At 33.7% G+C, this 24092-nt stretch overlaps 1 protein-coding gene across 5 annotated transcripts in view; it reads left to right on the plus strand.

The window, feature by feature from the left end:
- The window catches only part of SEMA3A (semaphorin 3A), a 458699-nt gene that overhangs the window by 374748 nt on the left and 59859 nt on the right, over positions 1-24092 (plus strand). For all 5 annotated transcript variants that reach the window (XM_088797782.1, XM_074340665.2, XM_074340667.2 and 2 more), the window contains one exon: positions 2734-2853. In XM_088797782.1, coding sequence (XP_088653908.1) covers positions 2734-2853 — 120 coding nt within the window. The remainder of the gene's footprint in view (positions 1-2733; positions 2854-24092) is intronic.

The raw sequence follows: 24092 nt of genomic DNA on the forward strand, positions 1-24092 counted from the left end.
GAGAGAGAGAGAGAGAGAGAGAGAGAGAGAGAGAGAGAGGAAGGGGATGAGAGGGGAAGGGGACGGGAGGGGAGGGAAGGGAAGGAAGGAAGGAAGGAAGGAAGGAAGGAAGGAAGGAAGGAAGGAAGGAAGGAAGGAAGGAAGGAAGGAAGGAAGGAAGGAAGAAAAAAGAATAATTACTGACATTCCTTACTCTTCATTTCTAATTACATCTCCTTTTGGGCATGATGTCTGACTACACTCTGATATGATATGGTTCAGTTTTCACCTTTTGGTGGTTCTATTTTCACTTTTCTTGATTTTTATCACCTAATGTGTGGTTGAAAGGGCAATGAGGTTCAAGTAATAATTTATTATTTTTGATTTTCAATGTAAAGAGGATACAAGGCATCTTATAACAGGTGTTACAACATGAAAAAATATTTGAAATTGACATGAACATTTTAGGGTGCTTTCACAAAACATTTTTAACTAACACCCTCTTATTTACACAGATCAAGAAAAATAATTTACCTGAAATTGAAAAAAATTATCATATCTATATATCAATGTTTGTAAAAAGAAAATATCAACCCTAATAAAAATGGTACATTAAGGGGGATATAAACCTCCCTGTGGAGGAAAAAATGTTTCAGAGATTGAATATAGGTTAAAATTAAGGCAACAATAGGCATTTAAACATTTCAATGTACCTTTGAAACTTATAGCTAGCTCATTGATAACATGTTTGTGTTTTTAGAAAAGGGTTATTTCTTTACCTTTTGGTCTGATAAAATACTATTGCATCATGTTATGGTGAGAACAAGGCAGATTTGAACTTGAAATATAATTAAGTGAAGAGAACATAAAATGCTTTTAAATCCCAAAGATAATATACCGTGACAATTTGGATGTCATATGAGTTCTTATATTTAACTGGTGATTTGTACTTAATGTATTGTCTAACCATCATTTTATATTTGTACTGATTCACAGCAATCCAGAATAAATGATTATTTTTTTAATATCTCATTCTCCAAAACAAAGTGTCTTTCTGTTCATATTTAAAGTAATAAGTTGACGGTGTTCAGCGGTTCTCTCTGTGTAGCTGTTCTCCACTGCTGTAGGGCTTCTCAAAGCCTGGTTTGGGGCTTTGAAACACCCCAGATTCTACCAAATGAATTGATTTGGGTTGCACCACTAAGCATGTCTATTTTACACTGCAAAGCCCTTATCTGCAAGCGAGAATTGAGAGTGTGAACAAATAATATCGTTAGCAATCAGATTAATAAGACTTTCTCAAAGGCATTTATTACTGAAGATTCACAGAACATTTTCCATTTATCTAATAAATATGAATGTCCTTTGGAAATGTAAATATTGTTATATACATGCTTAGGTTATAGTTTATCTATGCCCACTTTATTTTCTGAATATTTTTCAAATCAGTGAACTCAAAAACATCAACATATCCAAATGATCAACAAGGTGATATTGTTTTTATGTTAATAATACTGTTAATATTGTCATTATGATAGATTATTTGGGTAAAAATTTATAATTTTTTTTTGTTACTTTGTTTTGCTGATAATTCACTGTAAATAGGCAGGCAACAATGTGTTTTCTAGATGAAATAATAGGGGGTGCTTTCTGTTTAAAGGAAGGACAATGTCATTTTTAAAACTTCAGTTTAGTGACAGGTGGTATGGTTTAATGTAGGAGGTTTGGGATTAAACAGGCCTGGGTTTGAACTTTTACCTTGACTTGCCTGGTCACTAGCTGAGCTACATTGTTTTTTTTTTTTTTTTGGTTTTTTTTTTGAACTGCAAAATAGGGATAACATTTACGTCATGGAGATGTTGACTGAAATAAATGAGATAATTTGAAAGTGTCAAGCCAGCGCCTGACTGCCTGGCAAGCACAGAGCCGTATTCAGTAAATATTAACTTCTCTTTCTCCTCCCTTTTTCTCTTTTCCTTTCTATTCTTTACCTTCCAATTAGGATTCTTTCATTATTAAACTCCGACCTAGAGTTAAATCAGTTTTAGTTGGAATAAGTTAAAACACAACAGAATTGGAACTATAGTAATTGTGACCTGTTTTGTCAAACTTTCCTCTTCTCCAAACACATTTCTGTTATATCTGAGGCTATGTGGTAGACTTGTTTTTGGACTGTATGATAGCTTATATCAAGTTAGAACACTTCTCCCATTCACTATATTAAAATATAAAAAGGAAAGAAGAAAACTGGCAAGGGAAATATTAGTCCTTTCTAAATTATAGTGAGATCTAAGATCCCACTAAAAAAGAATATATTAGAAATTTAATTTAAGAACTATAAATTTAAAATAAGAACTATAAGCAAGATTTCACAATAATCCCTTATCCTAATATGCAAGATTATTAGAATTATAATACCTTTACACATATAAAAGCATACAATGTGATATAGTTTGCCTTTGCACTTTATAATTTTGTCTCTTGTTATGGAGGAAAAGAAAACAATTTCATGTTTTAATAATATACACTGAATCATATTTTACTCAACTTTTCAAGCATACTCAATCAGTGAATGATCATACTCTCCTCAAAAAGGATATAGAATTAAAAAAAAATAAGTAGCTTTGTATAATGATGCACAGAGTTTTCTTTTTACAATGGTCTTAACATGAAACTTGTATTTTGTTTCTTTTATTGTTCTTGCCTTAATTGAATTAAAGTATATGTATATGGCTTTATTTTGTCACAACACAGATGGAGAATTATATTCTGGAACGGCAGCTGATTTTATGGGGCGAGACTTTGCTATCTTCCGAACTCTTGGACACCACCACCCAATCAGGACAGAGCAGCATGATTCCAGGTGGCTCAATGGTAGGTGATACGTGTAAGAACACAGGCACGTAACATGTGCAACTGTGGTAAGTAACTGGAGAACTTTCCTTGTACAGTACAAACAATGTGACTTGAGATTTAGTATGCAGTTAAGCTCATTGTGGTGACTTCATGACTGTGGGTGTGAGAAAGTTGATCAAAAGAGAAAAGGGAGATTAAGAATTCAGGAAAATATTTGCTTTATGCCAAAATCAAAGTTTCTCAGTAGTTAACTATGGAAAGAAATAGATCTGGGCTGGAGCTACGGAAGGGAGGCAATGGAAAAAGATAAGATGACTTACCAATCCTGTCTTACAGGAACACCACAACAAATCTCATGATGTAGTATTTTTTTTTCCCTCCACATCTCTCATATTGCCTTGAAAGCATCAATATATTATTTAACATTTAAAAAAATGTGCTAATAACAACATAACGTTGAAATTATTTTCACAATTTCAGAAGACTTTCATATCACTTAATTTGATTCTCCTTTAATCTTTCTAAAATCCTATCTCCAATTTTATAAGTAAGGAAATTCAGGCTAATGCCTAAAATTACATCTCACCCACTAATAGAAGATTTGGAACAGGAACCCATTTTCTCTAACTTCAGGCATGAGCTACACTATGTGACTAATAAATGTTTTTGTTTTCTCTTTCTCTGTTTAGTATATAAATAATTCTAGCATAAGAGAAAATGTACAAAATTTGTATGCCTAAAATAAATAAATACCATTTCTTTTTTTTCTTTCTTTTTCTTTTTTAAAATTATTGGGGTGACAATTGTTAGTAAAATTATGTAGATTTCAGGTGTACAATTCTGTATTACATCATCTATAAATCCCATTTTGTGTTCACCACCCAGAGTCAGTTCTCCTTCCATCACCATATATTTGATCCCTCTTACCCTCATCTCCCACCCCCCACCAACCTTACCCTCCCTTACCATTTCCATTCAGATTTTGAACTAAGTAATCCTCCAGAATTTGATTTTGTTTAGATTATTCACTTTCACATTCATCAAAGGTTTTTATAATGGTCTCCACAGTATTATCATGGCTAATGTTTAGTATTAAATAATCATCTTACATCTGCCTTCAATATTATAAAAATATAACTGCCCAGTCTCTAATGTCCCATTCATGAACTTTTGCCTGGTTTCACATGCCTCATTAATAAGGATGGAGCTCATGGTTTATAGTCCATCTATATTTTCAGTAAGATGCTTGATTATCTCATTTTTGAACTACCAACTTGTTTTTCCTGCCTTTTCTTCTAGAGAATGCTAAAATTAATTTTATAACTTCTGCCCTTTATTAATTTGTTAGAGAAAAATAATAATTTTGCCTCTGAGCCTCTCTCAGGAAACCATGAGTTGTGTGTGACAATCTTTCTTCTGATATATCATATACTTTACAGTGACTATTCAAAATATAAAACATATCTCTAATTACCTCAATCAGCATCTCTTCCCTCTTACAACATTTCTGATCATCCATTATTTTCTATGTATTAGTGAGAATAGTATGCTTCTTCCCTTCTACATTTCATCCTTCTTTCTTTGCTCCCTATTGCATTGATGATTTTTCATAAATTTACTCGACATTTATTTTGCTGTTTTCATCTCTTCTTCATCACTAATATCTTCCTCTGCCCTAAAAACTTGCTCATCTCCTATCCAAACACTTCCTTTAATCATGGTATTCCATGGAGATTCTGAATGTCTAAGTTAATATCCTGGTTAGGAACTTCTTTTCTCAACATTTTCACCACCTTTTTCCACTTTCAACCTGATTTTAATCCAACGAACTGCTCCTCCTAATGTTACTAATGTCTCTCCATGGCTTTTTATCAAATTCTATTTAGAAATACCTCTCCTGCAGTATTTCTTACTGTTAACTAGCCTTTTCTCTTTAGGAGTTATTTCTCTTAGCTTCCTTTATTCCCCGCTCTCCCAAGTTTCCAACAAATTTGACATCATCTCCCTGCTGTTGCTTTCTTTAATGCATGATTAAAATAAGACTGGGACTTATATTAAGTTTTGCTCCAAAAGACACATTATGGCATATGTTCAGGGGATGTTATCCTGCAAAATCATGCTAGGGCTTATTTCCAATTAGGTCTTATTTAGGGGGACACACGGTAGTCAAATACCTACCCCAGGGGTAGAGGAGATGCCGTGGTAGCTGGGTAACCATTTGAGATGTTAGAGGCCTCACCAAGGTAGAGAAAAGATACTGAGATCATAATAAGGCTATCTGTGTAAAACTATAAAAGAGCCAAACTCCAAAATCCCAGAGAAATATTTTGGAATACCCACTGTTGCTATCCGGTCTATTCTCAAACTGAAATATTTATGTAGGAAGGAAAATGCTTGTTTTTATTCAGCAAGGAGACTTTGATCTACAGAGAATTCTGAAAAGCAAATAGGCTTTCACTGTCCGTGAAAAAGAAAATCTCGTTAGAAGATGGAATAACATAAAAGAGAGTATAGTATCCATTTCATGTTTATGGCTTTGGAGGAAAAAAGTCATCAAGTTAAAGGTGCTTTTGTGCTGCACACTCATATGTTGACAGCTGAGTCTGAAGAATTTACACTGTGGGAAAACAGTCATTGTTCACAGCTCTGTACTTCATCTCTTCAAATGTGTAGTTCATTTGAGAATTCAGTTATCAGTCTCTCAGCACTAAACGTGAGAACTGATTTTACCAAATAAGCACAAAGGTTACATTTGACAGGGTGCAGAAACCAGAACTGGTGCAAGATGGAGGATGCAGACACATCTGAGATAGAACCAAGGGACTGTGGGAATCACAAGCCTCACAAAATTAAATACCATTCCACAATACAATTAGAAACATAATGTTTGCACATTCATGCATAAAATAAATGAGTTTTGAGGCATAAGCACAGACTACACAATCATTTGTGCTGCCACAAGTAGTAAATTACCTTGCAAGGTACTTTATGAGAGGTCTTCAGGGCTATTAAAATTAATTTTGGGATCGGACTTACTTTACTTTTCTCAAATTAATTTGAACCATTTATTTTGGAAGAATCAGTTGGACTATTTTAATGACTTTTAATTTTTGTTTCTTCTAAATAAAAAAATTTGGAAAAAACTGTTGTCTTGAAATATTATGATTTTAATGGAATTTCACTATTTTCATAATCACTTACTAAAATGTATATTTTTATAATAGTATCAATAAAAGTTTAAATTTAGTTTCATTTTAAAGGAAATATTAAGAATGATAGCAGTTTTAGACTAAGAAACAGAAACAGCTTTTTATTTTATTTTGTTTTTAAGATTTTTATTAAAAAATATAGCTAGTATATGACATTGTATCAGTTTCAGGTTTACACCATAGTTATTCTACATTTATATACCTAAAGAAGTGATCACCATGATAAGTCCAGCAACCATCTGACACCATAACACACTATCACAATATTATTGACTATATTCCCTATGTTGTACATTACATCCCCATGACTTAATTTGTTTTATACCTGGAAATTTGGATTTCTTATTGTCCTTCACTTTTTTCCCACTTTAAAAAATTTGTTAAGTACAGTTGACATTCAATATTATTTTATATTAATTTCAGGTGTACAGCGTAGTAGTTAGACATTTGTATAATTTAATAAGTGATCCCCTGGAGTACTCTAGTATTCATCTTGCACAATACATAGTTATTACCATATTATTGACTATATTCCTTATACTATACCCAACATCCCCATGACTACTTTGTAACAACTTATGATGTTTCTTTGTGTGGGCATGTTTGGATTCATCTTGTTTGGGACTTTCTGCACGTCCTGGGCTTGTATATCTATTTCCTTCACCAGGTTAGGGAAGTTTTCCATCATTATGTCTTCAAATACGTTTTCAATTCCTTGCTCACTCTCTTCTCCTTCTCGTATCCCTATGATGCGAATGTTGGCATGTTGATGATTTCCCAGAGGTCTCTTAAACTATCCTAATTTTTTTTAAATTGTTTTTTCTTTCCATTTTCTGTTCCAGTTAGGTGTTTTCTGCTACCTTGTCTTCCAATCACTGATTCAATCCTCTGCTTTTTCTAGTCTGGTGATGATTCTTTCTATAGCATTCTTAATTTCAGTTACTGTATTCTTCACTTCTGACTGGTTCTTTTTTATGGTTTCTGTGTCCTTTTTTTATGTTTTGTCTCTTTGTTGAAATTCTCATTAAGTTCCTTGAGCATCCTTATAACCAGTGTTTTGAACTCTGTCTCTGGTAGGTGGCTTGCTTCCATTTTGTTCAGTAATTTTTCTGGAGTTTTCTCCTCTTCTTTCATTTGGGACGTATTTGTTTTGTTTTGTTTTGTTTTCTCATTTTGGCCGCCTGTCTGTTTGGTTCTATGTATTTGGTAGATCTGCTTTGTCTCCCAGTCTTGCTGTGTGGCCTTATCTAGTAAGTGCCCAATGGGGCCTAGTGCACAGTCTCCCTGGTCACTGCTCCAGGTGTTCCAGCGGTGTCCCTTGTGTGGATGATTCTCCTGTTGTAGTTGAGCCTTGATTGCTGTTGGCATGCCACTGGGTGGGACTGACCCTCAGGCTGACTGGCTATGGGGTTTGGCCACATCCACAGCTTATCCACAGCTTACAGGCTGCTGTGTTTGTGTGTGGGGGGTGTGGTTACCCGATGGAGCAGGATTCACCCCAGCAGGCGCTGGTGCCTGTTGAGATTGCCCTTTGGCTTTGCCACTTATGATACTAATTGGATGATGCTCTTCTGTGGTCTAAAACCAAGCTCCAAGCCTCTTGGGAGGAGCGCCAGTGCAGCCCAAGGTCAGCTACTGCCTGGGATCAGTTTGAGACTACCAGTAGGAGCTACAAAGCATTCCATGGTTGTTTGCTGCCTGTGTTAGACCTGGAAGCATGTGGGCTAGACCTGGAGGCATATGAACTAAGGATGGCTGCCACTAGTTCTGAGTCTAGCCTAGCTCCTCAAAATGCCCAGGATGCCCTGAGGCCTGCTGCGAACTCCTATAAGGTTCCACTGATAAAGCCTCCTGTTTTGTGGAATTGGATATGGCAGGGTCTCAGTGAGTCACCAGGGTGGACTAAGCAGAGCTCACCAGGCCAAATGAGATTGAGATTTGGCCACGGGTGTTGGGGGAGGGCTCAACACACACACACACACACACACACACACACACACACACACACACACACACAAACAAGCACACACACACACACACAAAAAAAATGGCATCTGCCTACAGGCTGCACAGAAGAAAGACCCCACATGGGGAAAATAGCAACTGTCCCTCCAGTCCTCACCAGGAAGCCACACAACTTAGTCTTTCCCCATATGCCTCTAACACGCCCAGAGTCACTTTCCCTCTGCCAGAGCCCAGGGTGAGCTCCTGCGAGCAATTTGAGGAACAATTGAGTCTGTGTGCAGGGTCATTAACAGGATGTCTTGGTTTCCCACAGCCTTCCATTCCATCCAGATGGTCAAAATCAGAAATTTCACAGCCAAATTTTGTGAGGCTCCTCTTCTCCAGGCTGGGTAGCCTGGTGTGGGGCTAGAGTCCCTCACTCCTCTGGGGGTAATCTCTGTGACCGAGATATCCCCCCAAATTTCTACTGCCATACGGAGGTTTGAGGCAGGCCAGATTCCCATCTCCACCCCTGCTACCAGTCTCAATGTGGCTTCTTCTTTATATCCTTAGTTATAAAACTTCTGTTGAGCTAGATTTCAGATGGTTCTCCAGGTTGATTGTTTAGCTGTAATTTAGCTTTAATTTTAATGTATTCATGGAATGAGGCAAACACAGTGTTGATTTACTCTGCCATCTTGGATCTCATCTCCAATAACTGTGTTTTAAATATTATCATTTACATTAGCCCCTAGTTTAAGAGTGATAGATATTAGGACAGCTTTTGATTTCAGAAAATGCATTGGTGTGTATTTGCCATGATGTGCCCAAATGCACTATGTTTTTTCTTGTGCCTCATAAATTCTCAATATCATATTGTTTTAAACTTCAATTACAGTTTCAGCTTAGTAACATGTGAAAATTAGGTAAAAATGTTCTTTATATATTCATAGTAAAGAAACAAATAAGTTTATGTTGTTGTTATAGTAATAAGTCCTTAACATTTAGTATGTAAATACTACTACCTAGTTCTTGTACATATTAGCCATTCATTAGAGTAGATGGATGGCTAACCCACATTTATTTTTCTATTTGATAGACATTATTTTCAGTGCTGTTTTTGTCTTGGACTAGTATTGGGATGCTATATGATATGGAGGAAAGACTACAGTCTTTAGTAAGATAAAGTTTCACCTTACTTTGGACCTACCTTTAATGGAATTATATTACTACCTACTTCTTACAGTTGTGAAAATAAAAAAATAAAAAAAGACCACTTGATAATGTGTGAAAAGCAAATGACTGGCATGTGGTAAGCACTTAATAAATATGAATTTCCTCTGTATCCTTTATTCCACTTTCATTGGGTGGAGTATGCTAAGGAAGCTTTGTCAGATTCATTCTGTAGGTGATTACATTTGAGTCAGGGTGAAAGGGCAGTCACAGTAGAGTTTAATATATGCAACCACATGGATCCTTGAGAGAGCCAAGGCCCAGTGAACACAAACAGACTTAATTACAGTGCCCAGAGTGTGAGGCCTTCCCATTCATTTCAAGAAGAGCTGTTTTCTTTTAGTGGATTTCCTAAAAGGATCGTGCCTGTGGATAGCCTAACCCACTTGCTTTTTTCTGTAATTGAAATGGTATGCAAGTCATCATTCCACTTCCTCTTACTTGTACACTCATACCAGCAGGGACTGCCTTTATTGGAATGAGTATAGCTTCCTCTGTGGTCATGCACCAGGATATTTCATGTTGTCTAAAGATTCAAATTTCTCCACAAGCTACATTTACATGTAAATAGAACCAAGAAATATGACTGCAAATAAATTATGAGAGCACAAATCAGTGTTACATGGTAAAAGATACCTCAAATAACTTGTATAACTCTTTTGATATACTGTGTTAATTCTTTTATCTTTAGAGGCATAAACCATATCAGAGTATCCAATTAGATTTTTTTATAAGTAAAATGCATTATCTGGTTTTGCATAATGTCAGAATTCCCAATGATGCCATTTTGAATTATTTATCTGGTTTAAATAAGTTAGTAATATATTTTGCTGCCCTTGGGGGAAAAAAGCCCTCTGCAAGTTTTACTTTATGGTTATATATGCAAATGAGTATTATAGAAGCAGAGTGGCATTCGGTTAAAACAACAACAGCAACCATAAATGTCCTTTTGGTTTTCATAGCCTGTGAAAGACACAAGGATGCAGTCTTTTTTAGCTTTTGAATTACATCTATGACTTATACTCTATAGGTTAGAAAATGAGGTATCACTGTATGTAGTTGCAAATAAAAATAATAATATTTTTGGTTATTTTTGCTGAAATTATGTGGAAACATGGATATGTAATAGTTTAAAAGTATTTGTACCTATACCTAAACACAGCTAGTAGTTATCTCTCTCTCTTTTTTTTTTTTCTCATGAATTTATTAGCCAGAAAAAAATTTCATTTTTTCCAGTAAAGAATGTACACCCACAGGTATAATCTTTTAAAATATATATGCCATGTAATTGTTCTACTCTCTAAATGATGACAAATTTAATAAATTCACTAAACGTGCTTTTTTTTTTATTTCAAAAAGAGCAAAAGTTTATGAAAATATACCTTTTCTTGATCTCTTTTTCAGAGGACCTATTTTCTACATCACATTTTGTCTAAAGCACATAATGAATTTTAACTGGTTTTGTTTGAAATTACACGACACTAATGAGAAATGAATAAAATTTCAGAATAAAAGTGAACTCAGTGGCAATGTTTGGAAGGTGATTTTATTTTTTTCAGGCCTCTGAGAAAATCTACCTGAATAAAATAGTTAGGATATGCTATTTAACATTTTTTTAATGATGGGCTAAAAAAAAAGTACAACTCTCAAGTATGCCACATTAGTCACAAATTTTGAACCACTTATTTCAGTATTTATAGTTGAATGGTGAGAGTATAAAAGTAACATTTAAGGGTATTCTTACACTTACTTAAGGGAATCCCACTTTTTAAATTAAAGTTGATAAAAGTAACTAAAAATGAGAACATGGCTTGGAAAATTCTTTAAATTAAAGCCAGCTCTCTGTTCCTCTTAGCTTGCAACATTGTTCTCTCTAGTCTCACCATCAGTTTAATGAATACAGAGCCTGTCTATACCAATTTCCTCTTCTAGAGTCACTACATGCAGAGCTCAGTGGGCCTCAATAGGGATTTACTGCTGACTGGGTAATCTGGGTTCATGTGCAGTGACATCAAGCAAGAGATTTACCCAGAGAAGTGGATACCATGACAATGCGTGTAACCATGGTGTGACTGGCCTCTCTGACATGGCTCTCAAAAGATTTCCTTCTGTGAAAACAGAAGCCTGTTTGCAAATTAATTAGTTTCTGGCGGCAGCTTGATTGTTGACCCAGAGTTTGTAGAGTGGAAAAACAATCAGATTAGTGTGCTCAGGGTAAAAGACCAGTGTGCAGTTGCGTGTGGCTTGCTCAACTATTGAAACTATGAATGGACTGAAACAAATCTTTTCTGAGAAGCCTAGGCAGAGGTTAAGTGTGATGAGCCTAAAGCTCCCCAACAGTAGGGGCTGGGGAATTAAAGGATTTTAGCCAGATAAAGCTGAATGATGGCAAGCAATGCCATTGAATTGTAATGGCATGGATCGTTTTGACCAAAGAAAACTTCCCAAAAACAAAACAAAACAAAACAAAAACAACAACAGGAAAAAAAATTCCACTTACTATATTTTAATCACCTGAGTGGAAGTATTAGATCTACAATAATATTAAATATAAGCTTGCACAAATACTTTAATCATGGTAGATTGCAGAAGTTCTCTGATTGAAAAGTTTCTAATCACAAAGTCTCAAAAACTAATATAATACCTAAATGTAAAAGGTTATAAAAGTAATGCTTTTCATGTCCATAAAATGTCCGTTCATATGTTTACCCTATTTTATGAGCTATAGTCTTTAGCTGACCAATAAAATCAATCCTGAGTTGAAGACAAATGTTGAGTCATGAGACTATATTTTCTGCTATTTATTGTTATAAATATCAAATTAGATACTCATGCCAAGAAATGATGTCTGCAAGCTTAGGACCAAAAAAATTGACATGCGGTTTTAGATTAATAAATGTGTTTTAGTCAATAAGTTATCTTTTATGCTTAATTTTGTAAGATTACCTAACACACAATAAGCCATATATACAGAGGTTGCTGTGTACTTTTCCTTTGTAGATACCACTTGCGGAGATCTTCTTAAATATAGCTCTGATGGTTATCACAATGCTTTTCCATTGAAAAATCATTTATGTCACTCAGTTTTCAACTGAATTGAATCCAGATTTCACTGTCTGTCAAGCCCTTTGTCGTCTAATCCTAAGTGACCTCTCCAATATTAAACACTAACATACTGAAATCAAATAGGGTTGGTTGTCCTCAAATTTGCTGTATTTTTTCATTTTACCATTCTCTTTTCCCAGTGGATTTTAATCTTTCCTACCTTTGAATCCCAAGATCATACAGATGCATGTTTGTATTTATCAAATAAGAAACTCTTCACTGAATCTGCTTCATAGCCTCCAGAGTCACTTTGACTGTATTTGTATCCAAGACTCTCCACTTACTACCTGTGTGGCTTTTACTTGAACTATCTTCATTACATTTATGATTTGTAAAATTGAGTTAATACTAATGTCTTATACTGTTTTTTTCTGAGGATTCATGAGACAGTTCATATAGTGTAGTAAGAAAAATGTCTGCTAATATGGTGAATGCTCATGATACACTTGGTTGCTGCTGCTATTATTTATATACCCTAGTACATAATGCACATTTGGCAAATTAACACATTGAAAAATACAAATTAATACCTGAGTAGTCAATAATGCATGTTTAGCAAATGAATATAGTGAACCAGTTATGTGTGTTTTTAAATATGCTCTCAGCTTTGTGTTTGGTTTTATTTGATTGATTATTGTCATTATTGTCAGAAGCACTTTGCACATCAAGAATATATAAAGGATTTATTTAATATTAAAATAGTAATCATATTTTTAATGAAATTGACTTTAACGAAATTAGCTGAAATTAGATGAAAAAATGAAATGATGAACCAAGGCTAAATTTCAATAAACACATTTTTCTAAGTGTTAACTTAGCTCTAGTAAATGCAATACTCACACTTAAATTAAGAAACTAGTAGGTTCATTTGTATTAAATTCATTCCAGTACAGTTTTTAAGAAGACATTGACTACATTGATTGCTCTAGGAAAATCACTTATTCTGCTACATCACAACTTAGCTTTTAAATTTTTTTTCATGTGAGGGTGTCGTATATAAACTTTGGGATGGTTATTAAGAGCATGGAATCTAACGAGCTCAACTGCCTGACTTGGGCACTAGCTGAGCAACTGTAGACAGCTGATGCCAGCTGCCTGTGCTCAATATCCCCTTTTTTGAATGGAAATAATAATAATCCCAACCTTGTACAGTTGTTATGAAGATTATATGTGAGAAAATTAATATAAAGCATTTAGAAAAGTGACTATTATCAAAAACAAACAAAAAAAAGAAAAAAAATTCATCTTGTTTCATAATATTACATAAGAATTTTATATATTCTTTTGTTTTCTTTTTTTAAAAATTAAAGTTTATTGGGGTGACAATTGTTAGTAAAGTTACATAGATTTCTGGTGTATAATTCTGCAATACATCATCTATATTTCACATTGTGTGTTCACCACCCAGAGTCAGTTCTCTTTCTATCACCATATATTTGATCCCCTTTACCCTCATCTACCACCCCTTGCCCCCTTACCTTCTGGTAACCACTAGCTATTGTCTGTGTCTATCAGTGTTTGTTTCTTCATGTGTCTGTCTTGTTCCTTTGTTGTTTTCATATCCCACATGTCAGTGAAACATCTTGTTCTCTACTTTTTCTGTCTGATTTATTTTGTGCAGCATAATAATCTCAAGATCCATTCATATTGTCGCAAATGGCACTATTTCATCTTTTTTATGGCAGAATAGTACTGAATTGTGTATATATACCACAACTTCTTTTTCTAATCGTCTGTCAAAGGACATTTTGGTTGTTTCCATGTCTTGGCCACTGTAAATAAAGCTGAAGTGAACATTGAAGCATATTGAAAGCTGCAATGAAACATTTATCTTTACAGATAAATGTTTTCAGATTTTTGGGGTGGATACCCAGGAGTGGGATTGCTGGGTCATATGGTAATTCTATTCTTAATTTTTTGAGGAACCTCCACACTGCCTTCCATAGTGGCTACACCAATCTACATTACCACCAACAGTGTATGAGGGTTCCTTTATCTCCACAGCCTCTCCAACACTTGTTACTGTTTGTCTTGTTGATGATCGACATTCTGACTGGGGTGAGGTGATATCTCATTGTGGTTTTTATTGCATTTCTCTGATGATAAGTGATGTTGAACGTTTTTTTCATATGTCTATTGGCCATTTGTATGTCTTCTTTGGAGAAAAATCTATCCATGTCATCTGCCCATTTTTTAATTGGATTATCTGGTTTTTTTTTGTTGTTTGTTGAGTTGTAAAAAAATAAAACAAAATATCATCAGATTTGTAAGGAACCACAAAAGACCCCAAATAGCCAAAGCAATCCTGAAAAAAAATTAAAAGGCTGGAGGTATCACACTTCCTGACTTCAGCTTTTGTACTACAGGGCAACAATAATCAAAATAGTATGGTATTGGCAGAGACACAGACACACAGATCAGTGATATAGAATTGAGAACCCAGACATAAACCCACATAAATATGGGCAGATAATTTTCAACAAAGAAGCCAAAAACATACAATGGAGAAAAGACAGCCTCTTCAATAAATGGGGCTGGGAGAATTGGAAAGCCACATGCGAAAGAATGAAACTAGACTGGTATCTGTCACAATGTACCAAAACTAACTCAAAATGGATCAAAGACCTAAACATAAGACCTGAAACAATAAATGCATAGAAGAAAATATAGGTGCTAAACTTATGGACCTTGGGTTCAAAGAGCATTTTATGAATTTGACCCCAAAGGCAAGGGAAGTAAAAGCTAAAATAAATGAATGGGACTATATCAAACTAAAAAGCTTCTGCACAGCAAAAGAAACTATCGACAAAATAAAGAGGCAAACAACTGAATGGGAGAAGATTTTTGCAAGCAACATCTCTGCTAAGGGGATAATATCCAAAATATGTAATGAACTCATACATTCCTTTTTAAATTTTAAAGAGGGAAACAATAAAAATATTTAAATATGCCAAATCACTACAAAGGTAATATAATGCACAATCTCATTTAACTGAGCAGCCATGTATTTCTAGGGAAGCAATGAAAGTGGCTTAAGGAAAACAAGACAAGATGAAATGATAGTGACTTCTGACCTTTCCTTAACTGAGTCTATACATACAGGATTTCTTGCCTAACAGTGTCTGTACATTTTGAAGAAAAATCTATTCCTTTGCTTTCATAAAAAGAAAAAGTCAAAAGATAGAAGGAGAACTGACTCTGGGTGGTGAACACACAATGTCATATGTAGATGGTGTATTGCAGAAAGATACATTTAAAACCTATATAATTTTACTAACCATTGTCACCCCAATAAATTTAATAAAACAAGATAAAATAAAATAAAACAAAGGATTTTTTTATGAATTTAGTGACATACTTATTAGTAAGTTACTTACACATGACAAAAAGGCATTAAAATGCTCTAAACATCATATATTAACTAAATATAAATTATAAAATGTTGTCCAAGAAAAGGGTCTTTCAAAATTTTTCCTAACAATATTAGTAAGGAACATTTAAGTGTGTTCAGATGCCCTTAAAAGGAACATTTTCAAGTTAGAAATGTTTGTGTTGCTATATGATTTAAGAAACTAGACTAAAGAAAAATCAAAGTCCCTTCACCTCCAACCTCTGCTTCCCACATCCCACTCTCAGAAATCTATCGATTTCCTATGGCTCTTTTGAATTATCACATAAATTTTAAACAGTATGACATTGCACATGTGGCACTGGTATTATTTTTAAATATATTGATTCAAAAATAAAGATATGCATTTGAAAGCAAATTACAATTTATTATTAGTATTAATTATATAAATCTATATGAATGTACATATTCCATTCATTAGAATTACAGTTTTTTTATTATTTTTCTAAATGATTTTCTAAATGATAACTGTTTTTGGATTTAATGTAGGCTGACAACATAAGGAACCCATGAAAAATGTGTGTTTTTTAGTATGTTTATAAATTTGTCTAAATTTCTATAAATCCAAATTATCTCCTTTGCTCATTTAATTACTATTTTTAAAAGATACCAGGATTTCAGTATCATAGAGAGGTATATCATTCATACATTTATAAAATGCTAACATGAAATATGTATAGGAAATTGGTAAGGGCAGATTTAGCTTTCCATTTGGGAACCACACTACCTTTTCTGCTTAGCGTACACTAGGATTTAAGTTACAGCCAGTGCAGCAGAGTTGTGTTCTGGGCTTATACATTGTCCTATGACCCATTTATAATCTACTGAACTTTAATCTCACGGATCCTGAAAGTTAAATAATGCCAAGGCTGATATCAAACTGATGACGGCCACTTAATTGCTTAACACCCATAGAGTCAGTGTTTATCAAATGTGTTTCCTAAACACATTTAAGAATGAATAAATTATACCCATGTTTTGCAGGATGAGAAAGCAATTTTGTAAGTCAAACAAAAATAAATCAATTTTGAAGATAGGAAACAAAACCCAGGGATTACTACAAAATCGACTCATTTTTTGAGGAATTACAAGGAAATCTAGTCATAATAACAATTCAAATTATGGAGTTTGGGCTTATATGGCTAGGATGAACCAACAAGGTACAGGACATCTTTGACCAGTGAACTTCATGTGTTTTTAGTAATCATATGACATGTTTTGATTAAGGAGAAATTATTGAAGTAGTGGGATAGGGTTGTTTGCCTTAAGAAGGCTAATGGCTGTCCTCCCTGTTATGTTTTTCTGTTGATTTTCTTAAATAAAAAGAGGGAAAAAATTACATTCTTCGTAGATATCGAGGTAAACACAGCCAACTCTGATCAACCGATCAGTGCCCAAATTAAGAAAATTGTAATGTGATTACTTTTGAAAAACCTTGAGATAACTGTGTGTTAATGAATCTTAAAATGTGAACTAATTTTCCACACTTTCTTTTCCAAACCGAAATTACTTTTATTTCCTTCCTTGTTTATTTCTAATTCCTGTGTGAGAGCAATTTGTAGAAGGCAATTGAAAATACGGTCTGGAGCTAGGAGTATGACAGAAGGAAGTAGGAAAACAATGAGAGACTGTTAGCAAATGCAGCAGTGCAGAAGTCATTTGGTAGTGATACAGCAGTGGCAACACCAAAGAAAAAGGTAGCCATGTCATGGAGATTTGCAAAATCTTCACTAAATTTATTATAGTTTTGATCAATTTTGTCATCTTGATTTTGTATGATTGTTCTGCCACTCCACTTATCAATACTGCCTGTAAGCTACTCATTAATCCCCAGACTATTTGTCCTCAGGAAAATCATAGTTTGTTAGCAAAAGATGTTACTTTTATGTTAGTAAAAGATATTATGATAATGATAGCAAAAAATGAAACTTCCTCTAGTATACTTTAATGCAACTGAGGAAGCTGAGGAAGCCATGGCTATTGTGATTTATTACTTGGAACTGTTACATGTTTCCTAGGAAGGGAAAACAATAGGTCATCATAAAAAGGAAAAAACAATTTTTAGAAAACAAATCTGTCCACTATTAGGCTGGAGTCTGCAAAGAAAGATGAAAAGGAGGGAGGAATAAAGAGAGAAAATAAAAGAGTACTTTATAATGGTTAATAATAGCTTCCTGATTAGATTTTATCATAATCACTCAGCCACAATAAACAACATCTATCAGTATAATAAAATTTAAAACATCACAAACTGAAATAAAAATCCCCAGACTGCACTATAAATTCTTTTATCTAAAGATCTGACCCTAAAGTTTGTAATGCAAGTTAGACGCGATACATATTTAAGAATTTTTTCACAGTTTCAGACCATTGCAAAATGATATTGGAAGATGTTCCGTCCTTATAATACTCAGATTTCCATTTTATATCTGACCATATGGTTGTCAGTAAAAACAAGTAAGATACTACGTAATAGATACAAAACAGGTAAAATAGCTCCATTGTTAAAGGAAAGTTAAGAAAAGATCACTTATGCAAAGACTAATCTGTCCAATTTAATTACTGTTTATCAAAGTATTTATTTTCCTGTTTTTAATAAGTATATTTTTAGTTTCCCAAAATCTAGTTGCTTCTCATCTCATTCAGCAGTGTTTCTCTTCCTCTTTACATACTTTGTTTATCAATCGCCCCAGTTACTAACATAGAATGCTTTGGTCTCTCCTTTCCCCTGCAGTTCTATTCTAAGTTCTCCTAGATCATTAACAATAATATAGGGAATAGTTATCTAGCTACATTTGTTAGCTACCAACATAGCACACACACACACACACACACACACACACACACACACACACACACACATTAAACACACTCTAGGTACCAAGAACTGTTTTAAGAAACAGAGCTGACTGAGTAAAAGAGATCCCTACATTCCAGGATAATATATACAGAACTTTTTATCAAGTGGAAAACCCTCGAAGCCTTAGCACATATATGAGATAATACGCATATATATATTAATATTCCCAAGATATCTTAATGTCTTAAAACCATTGTTTAAACCATAAACTAGGGAAGAGGTGCTATCCATGTTTCTTTTAACGAAACATGCCTTTTTTGATTCAATTGATTTCCAAGCTTTAACTCAGTATCAGTACCACTGAGGCTTTCACTAAAAACTGACAGAAAGATGTGACAGCTTATGAGGGAAACAATCTTTTTTCCACATATCTTCGGTCTTCTCTTAGAGAATATATGTATGAGAGAGTTAAAAAAAAAAATTGGAAACACTTTTTTTAGGTTTTGAATTTGAAAAATGGGAATCAGTTGGAATCAGAAAAACTGTAGATGATAGGGCTTTAGACATTGAAATAGCATTTTCTAAAAATCTAAAGTGCTTCCTATAAGATTCACTTCATCCTCCCCAAAACCAAGAGAAATAGAATACGGCAAGTAATAAAATTTAAGTAACATTCAGGAAGTTAATAGTAACCTGGTATTGAGTGGAAACAGAGACTACACCCATATCTCCTGAACACTCTGTTCTCTTTCTAACATGTTTATTTACTATTTGCCATTTTTAAAATTTGCATATTTCTATTTTTCGCTAAATATTTTACATGTAGGAAATGTTTATCAGGTTAGATACAGACTTTGGAAAAAAGCAAAGACTTGCCAAAATGAACGGATTCTGTCCTACAATGGGTTCGAAAGATGAACTGCGTTATTTATGCACAGCTCAAATCACAAAAAACTCAGCTGGTATAAACTGTTACTACTTTGAGTTTGGCCCTTGTGCTAGCAGCATGGGTATCTCCTAGGAGATTGTTAAAATTGAAGAATCTTAGAGCCCACCCAGACCTACCCACGCAAAATCTGCAGTTTGTCAAAATCCTACATTAAAATTTGAGGAGGAGTAAACTAAACTACCAAAATATATTAAATGTTTGATTTTTAAAGAAGAGACATAAAAACACAATAGTTCTATTCCTGAGTAGACTTTTATCTCAACTTAAATTGACATTAGCCCTCAAGAATGTGTATGTGTGTTCAACTTAGTGCACGTGATGTGGTTTAATCCAAACTTTGACATTCTTCTAATATTGGGCTTCTTAAATTAGTGACTTTTGTTTCCATTTAATCTGGGGAGATATAAATACTAACTATGTATTATTTGAACAGGTTTGTTGGAGTTTCAAGCAACAACCGCTGATAAAACCTTTATGTAAGACTCTTAGGACCCACCTGATTCTGCTTGTATCAGGGGTGTCCAAAATTTTTTCAAAGGTTTTCACCAAGGGCCATATGCGGTAAAATAGACTAACAACCGGGCCACTCACTCGAGGTGAAGTATGTATTGCCTCACGTGGTTTATTTAAGTAAACTAAATATATTTTTGGAATTTGCTGCGGGTCAATTAACAATGGATTGTCGGCCGCAGTTGGCCTGCAAGCCGCAGTTTGGACACCCCAGGCTTGAATCATTCTACTGAGACAGTGTCAGATTAGCACAGTTTAATACCTTTCTGATAGCCCCTAAAATCTCCCACAATTGTATGTCCTGTTAAATGTTAAAAAAATTTTAAAATATTGTGGTAGAGGTGGTGACTTCTAGGGTTCAAAATAGTCTCAGGTGATTTTTAAAAAGTTGTTTTCAGAACAGATTAATATAAACTGTCTTTCACTAGAGATAGACTAGACCTAATATTTTATTTTAAGTAATAAATAGGATGATAAAACAGCATCATGGTATTTAAAATATGTGATAACTATTACTCCCTGTAAACATCTTTTTGTCAAAAGCATCCAGTATTGAAAGCTAGGTAGATTTTTAGTGCAAAGAAACAGAATTAAACCTAAATAAAAACAAAAAAAAACTATACATTCTATTTTATAATTTTTAATTTTGTCTTGCAATCTTAAATTTTAAATTATAGTGGTGTGATATTATTTTATATTATATATATAATATATAATAAAGCCTTTCCAATATTTAAAAACCTCCAAATTTCATGTAACTATAACTGACAAATTTCTCACTATTCAGTACACGTAGATGTAATCCCCTCCAAAAAAAAACAATACTCAAAATAAGTGGAAATTGTATTAAAATAATAGTAATTGTTTATTTTCAGTACATTGAGATTAAGAAAGTACAAAAAAATAGTAGCTAATGTTAAATTTGAATTATAATTTCTTAAATCTTACGGATTAAACACAGTTTATAATAATTGTTTTCAGCAAATTCTAATTACTTTGAAAATTATGCTATAAATTATCTTCCTTTCTGCCTTCAATTTCCTTCCCCATATAATTAGACATTTTCAAGAATAAAAACTATTATTGTCTCTTAAGAACAAAAGCCATAGAAACTGCTAATTATATCACAGTTGAACATGTTTTGCTTCTTTGAAAAGATCCTGAATTTCCGGCACTTTTGAGAACATTTTCTGACCAGAGGATGATAGAAATGCTGAACCTCCACTGGTGTTGCAATTAGTATAATTAGTTTCTATGTATAATAACATTCATGCTATTAAAATGTTGCCAAGATCTGTGACAAAATTGACCTAAATCTTCCCTGAACCCTGAATCATTATTTTATTTTAAGAATCAGGCCACATTTTTACAGATATTTATTTCCTTCACCCTAGCACTCAAGGATCTAAGCAGTGGCAACTCAAAGGAATAGCCCCATGTCAGTTTGTTCTTGAATTAGTGTTTTGATTATTACTATAACCTGGAAATGGGCAAATAATCAAAATAGAACTTTTTCCATTTCACTTATAAAATTGACTTTTTATTTCACAGTAAATAACTTTTTTTTTTATTAGTTTCAGGTGCACAAGACAAAGCAAAACTTAGACGTTTATCATTTATATCCCTCACACTGTGTGAACACCCCCCCCAATCCGCTATCCCTCTGTACGTTCCCCAAATTAATTTTCAAAACCCCGTGGCCATCTTGTGGTTACCGACTATTTTCTAAACCTCTCACCTTCCCCTTATCCCCCCCCCGCCCCTCTAAAGAACATTTTTTGAGATTACATGTTCAGAAACTTTATGATAAATTTTATCATTATATGAAAATTGGCTTTTATAAATAAATAAAACTGCTACTGGAATTCACGAATACCAGTTTTGCTCTCTGTAGATTCTGAGCTACTTTTCTGAGAAAATAAAAATTAAAGACAGGTTGACTATACACCTAAATTTTAAGAGAATTTAATAGAAAAAAATTGGTATTACATTTTTGTTTTTTTGTTTTACTTAGTGATTTTGTTTGTTTTGGGACAAAATTTTAGTCCATCAATTTAACTTTGAATCATATATAAAATATGTGAGTGAGAAAATTATATGAAATCTTTATGAAAAGCCTCCAGATAGACAAAGATTCCACTGTTTTCAAGTCATTCAAGTCATATAGAGCTATAATATTCCCAATGATAATATCAAACCACAAGGAAAACTAGAAACAAATATATTTATGAGTATCCAAATATTCCAAATAAATATATGAAATAAATTATAATATTACAAGGATGATTCAGTAATTGGAAATCTCTTAATCCATAACCTTAATATTTTAAAATAAAATACATGCTTTATCTTGTTCAATGCTGAAAAATGAGAGAAATCAAATGATCTGATTAAAATATGTTAGCTAAGTGTAGAAGAAAGTGTTCTTAATATGGTAAAGAAGAGTTGATTCCTGATCAAAGTTCTTAATGCACAGAGATATATTATTAATACAGGTAATAGTCTATCATAATTATTTTTTAATGATAGACTTTATTTTTTAGAGCAGTGCTAGACTAATAGCATAATTGAGTGGAGGTTACAGAGATGTCCCATATAACCCTACTCCACACACGCAAGCCTCCCCACCAGAGTGGTGCATCTGTTACAGTCAATGAACCTACACTGACACATCATTATCACCCAAAGTCCGTAGTTTACATCAGGATTCACTGTCGGTGGTGTTCAGTCTGTGGATTTGGACAAATGTATAATGACATGTATCCACCATAGTATCATGCAGAGTAGTTTCACTGACCTAAAAACCCTCTGTATTGAACCCATTTGTTCTTCCCTTCCTCCCTAATCCCTGGCAACCACTGATCTTTTTATTGTCTCCATAGTTTGCCACTTCCAGAATGTCATATATTTGGAATCATATAGTATGTAGCATTTTATGATTGGCTTCTTTCACTTACTAATACATATTTCAGTTTCTTCCGTGTCTTTTCATGGATTGATAGCTTTTCTTTTTTTTTTAGCTCTGAATAAATATTCCATTTTCTGGATGCACCACAGTTTATGTATCCATTCACCTATTGAAGCACACTTAGGTAGCTTCCAAGTTTTGTCAGTTTTAAATAAAGCTGCTATAAACATCTGTGTGTAGGGTTTTGTGTGGATATAACTTTTTCAACTGTTTTTGGGTAAATACCCAGGAGCATGATTCCTGGGCCATACTATGAGAGTATTATTTAGTTTTGTAAGAAACCACCAAACTATCTTTCAAAGTTGCTGTACCATTTGGAATTCCTACCAGTAATGAATGAGAGTCCCTGTTGTTCTAAATCCTTGCCAGAATTTAGTGTTGTCAGTGTTCTGGATTTGGGCCATTCAAATAGGTATGTAGTGGCATCTCATTGTTGCTTTAATTTTTACTTTCCTAATGACGTACGATGTGAAGCATCTTTTCCTGGACTTATTTGCCATCTAGCATATCTTCTTTCATAAGATACCTTTTAAGGTCTTTGTCTCACTTGTTAGTCAAGTTGTTTCTTTTATTATTAAGTTGTAAGAGTTATTTATATATTTTGGATAACAGTTCTTTGTTAGATGATTTTTGCAAATATTTTCTCATACTCAGTGACTTGTGTTTTCATTGTCTTTATATAATTGTCTTTCAAAAGATGTATTTATTTCTATGAATTGTATCTTAAACTTATATATTTCTCCTTATTTAAAATGTTACCAATTAGTGAGATATGACTGTGGATTGGAAAAAGAGTTGAAAGGTGGTACTGGTATGTTTTCTTCCTTCTCAGAGAGATTTAAATCATGCCTGTACATGTCTCTTTGGTGTAGTGATTTTTTTAGCTTGTTGAAGGACTGAAACTTAAAAAATAATAATAATAAAGCACACACACTTAAATTTACTTGTTTCATATAATTTAATGAAGCAGAGTAAACACACTGATTATAAAAATTTGATGAAATTTCTGGGAAACAGAAGAAAAACGTGCTCTGGTTTAAAATGAAGAAAGTTAGGTAATACCATGTTTCTTGAACCTCTACCAATTTTCTCTTTAAGAGAAAGTTTTAGTGTGAAGTCTTTGATTAAGA

This window comes from Rhinolophus sinicus, chromosome 4 (genome assembly GCF_057876585.1).
Source record: "Rhinolophus sinicus isolate RSI-liver-muscle chromosome 4, RSI-T2T, whole genome shotgun sequence".
Taxonomy (NCBI): Eukaryota; Metazoa; Chordata; class Mammalia; order Chiroptera; family Rhinolophidae; genus Rhinolophus; species Rhinolophus sinicus.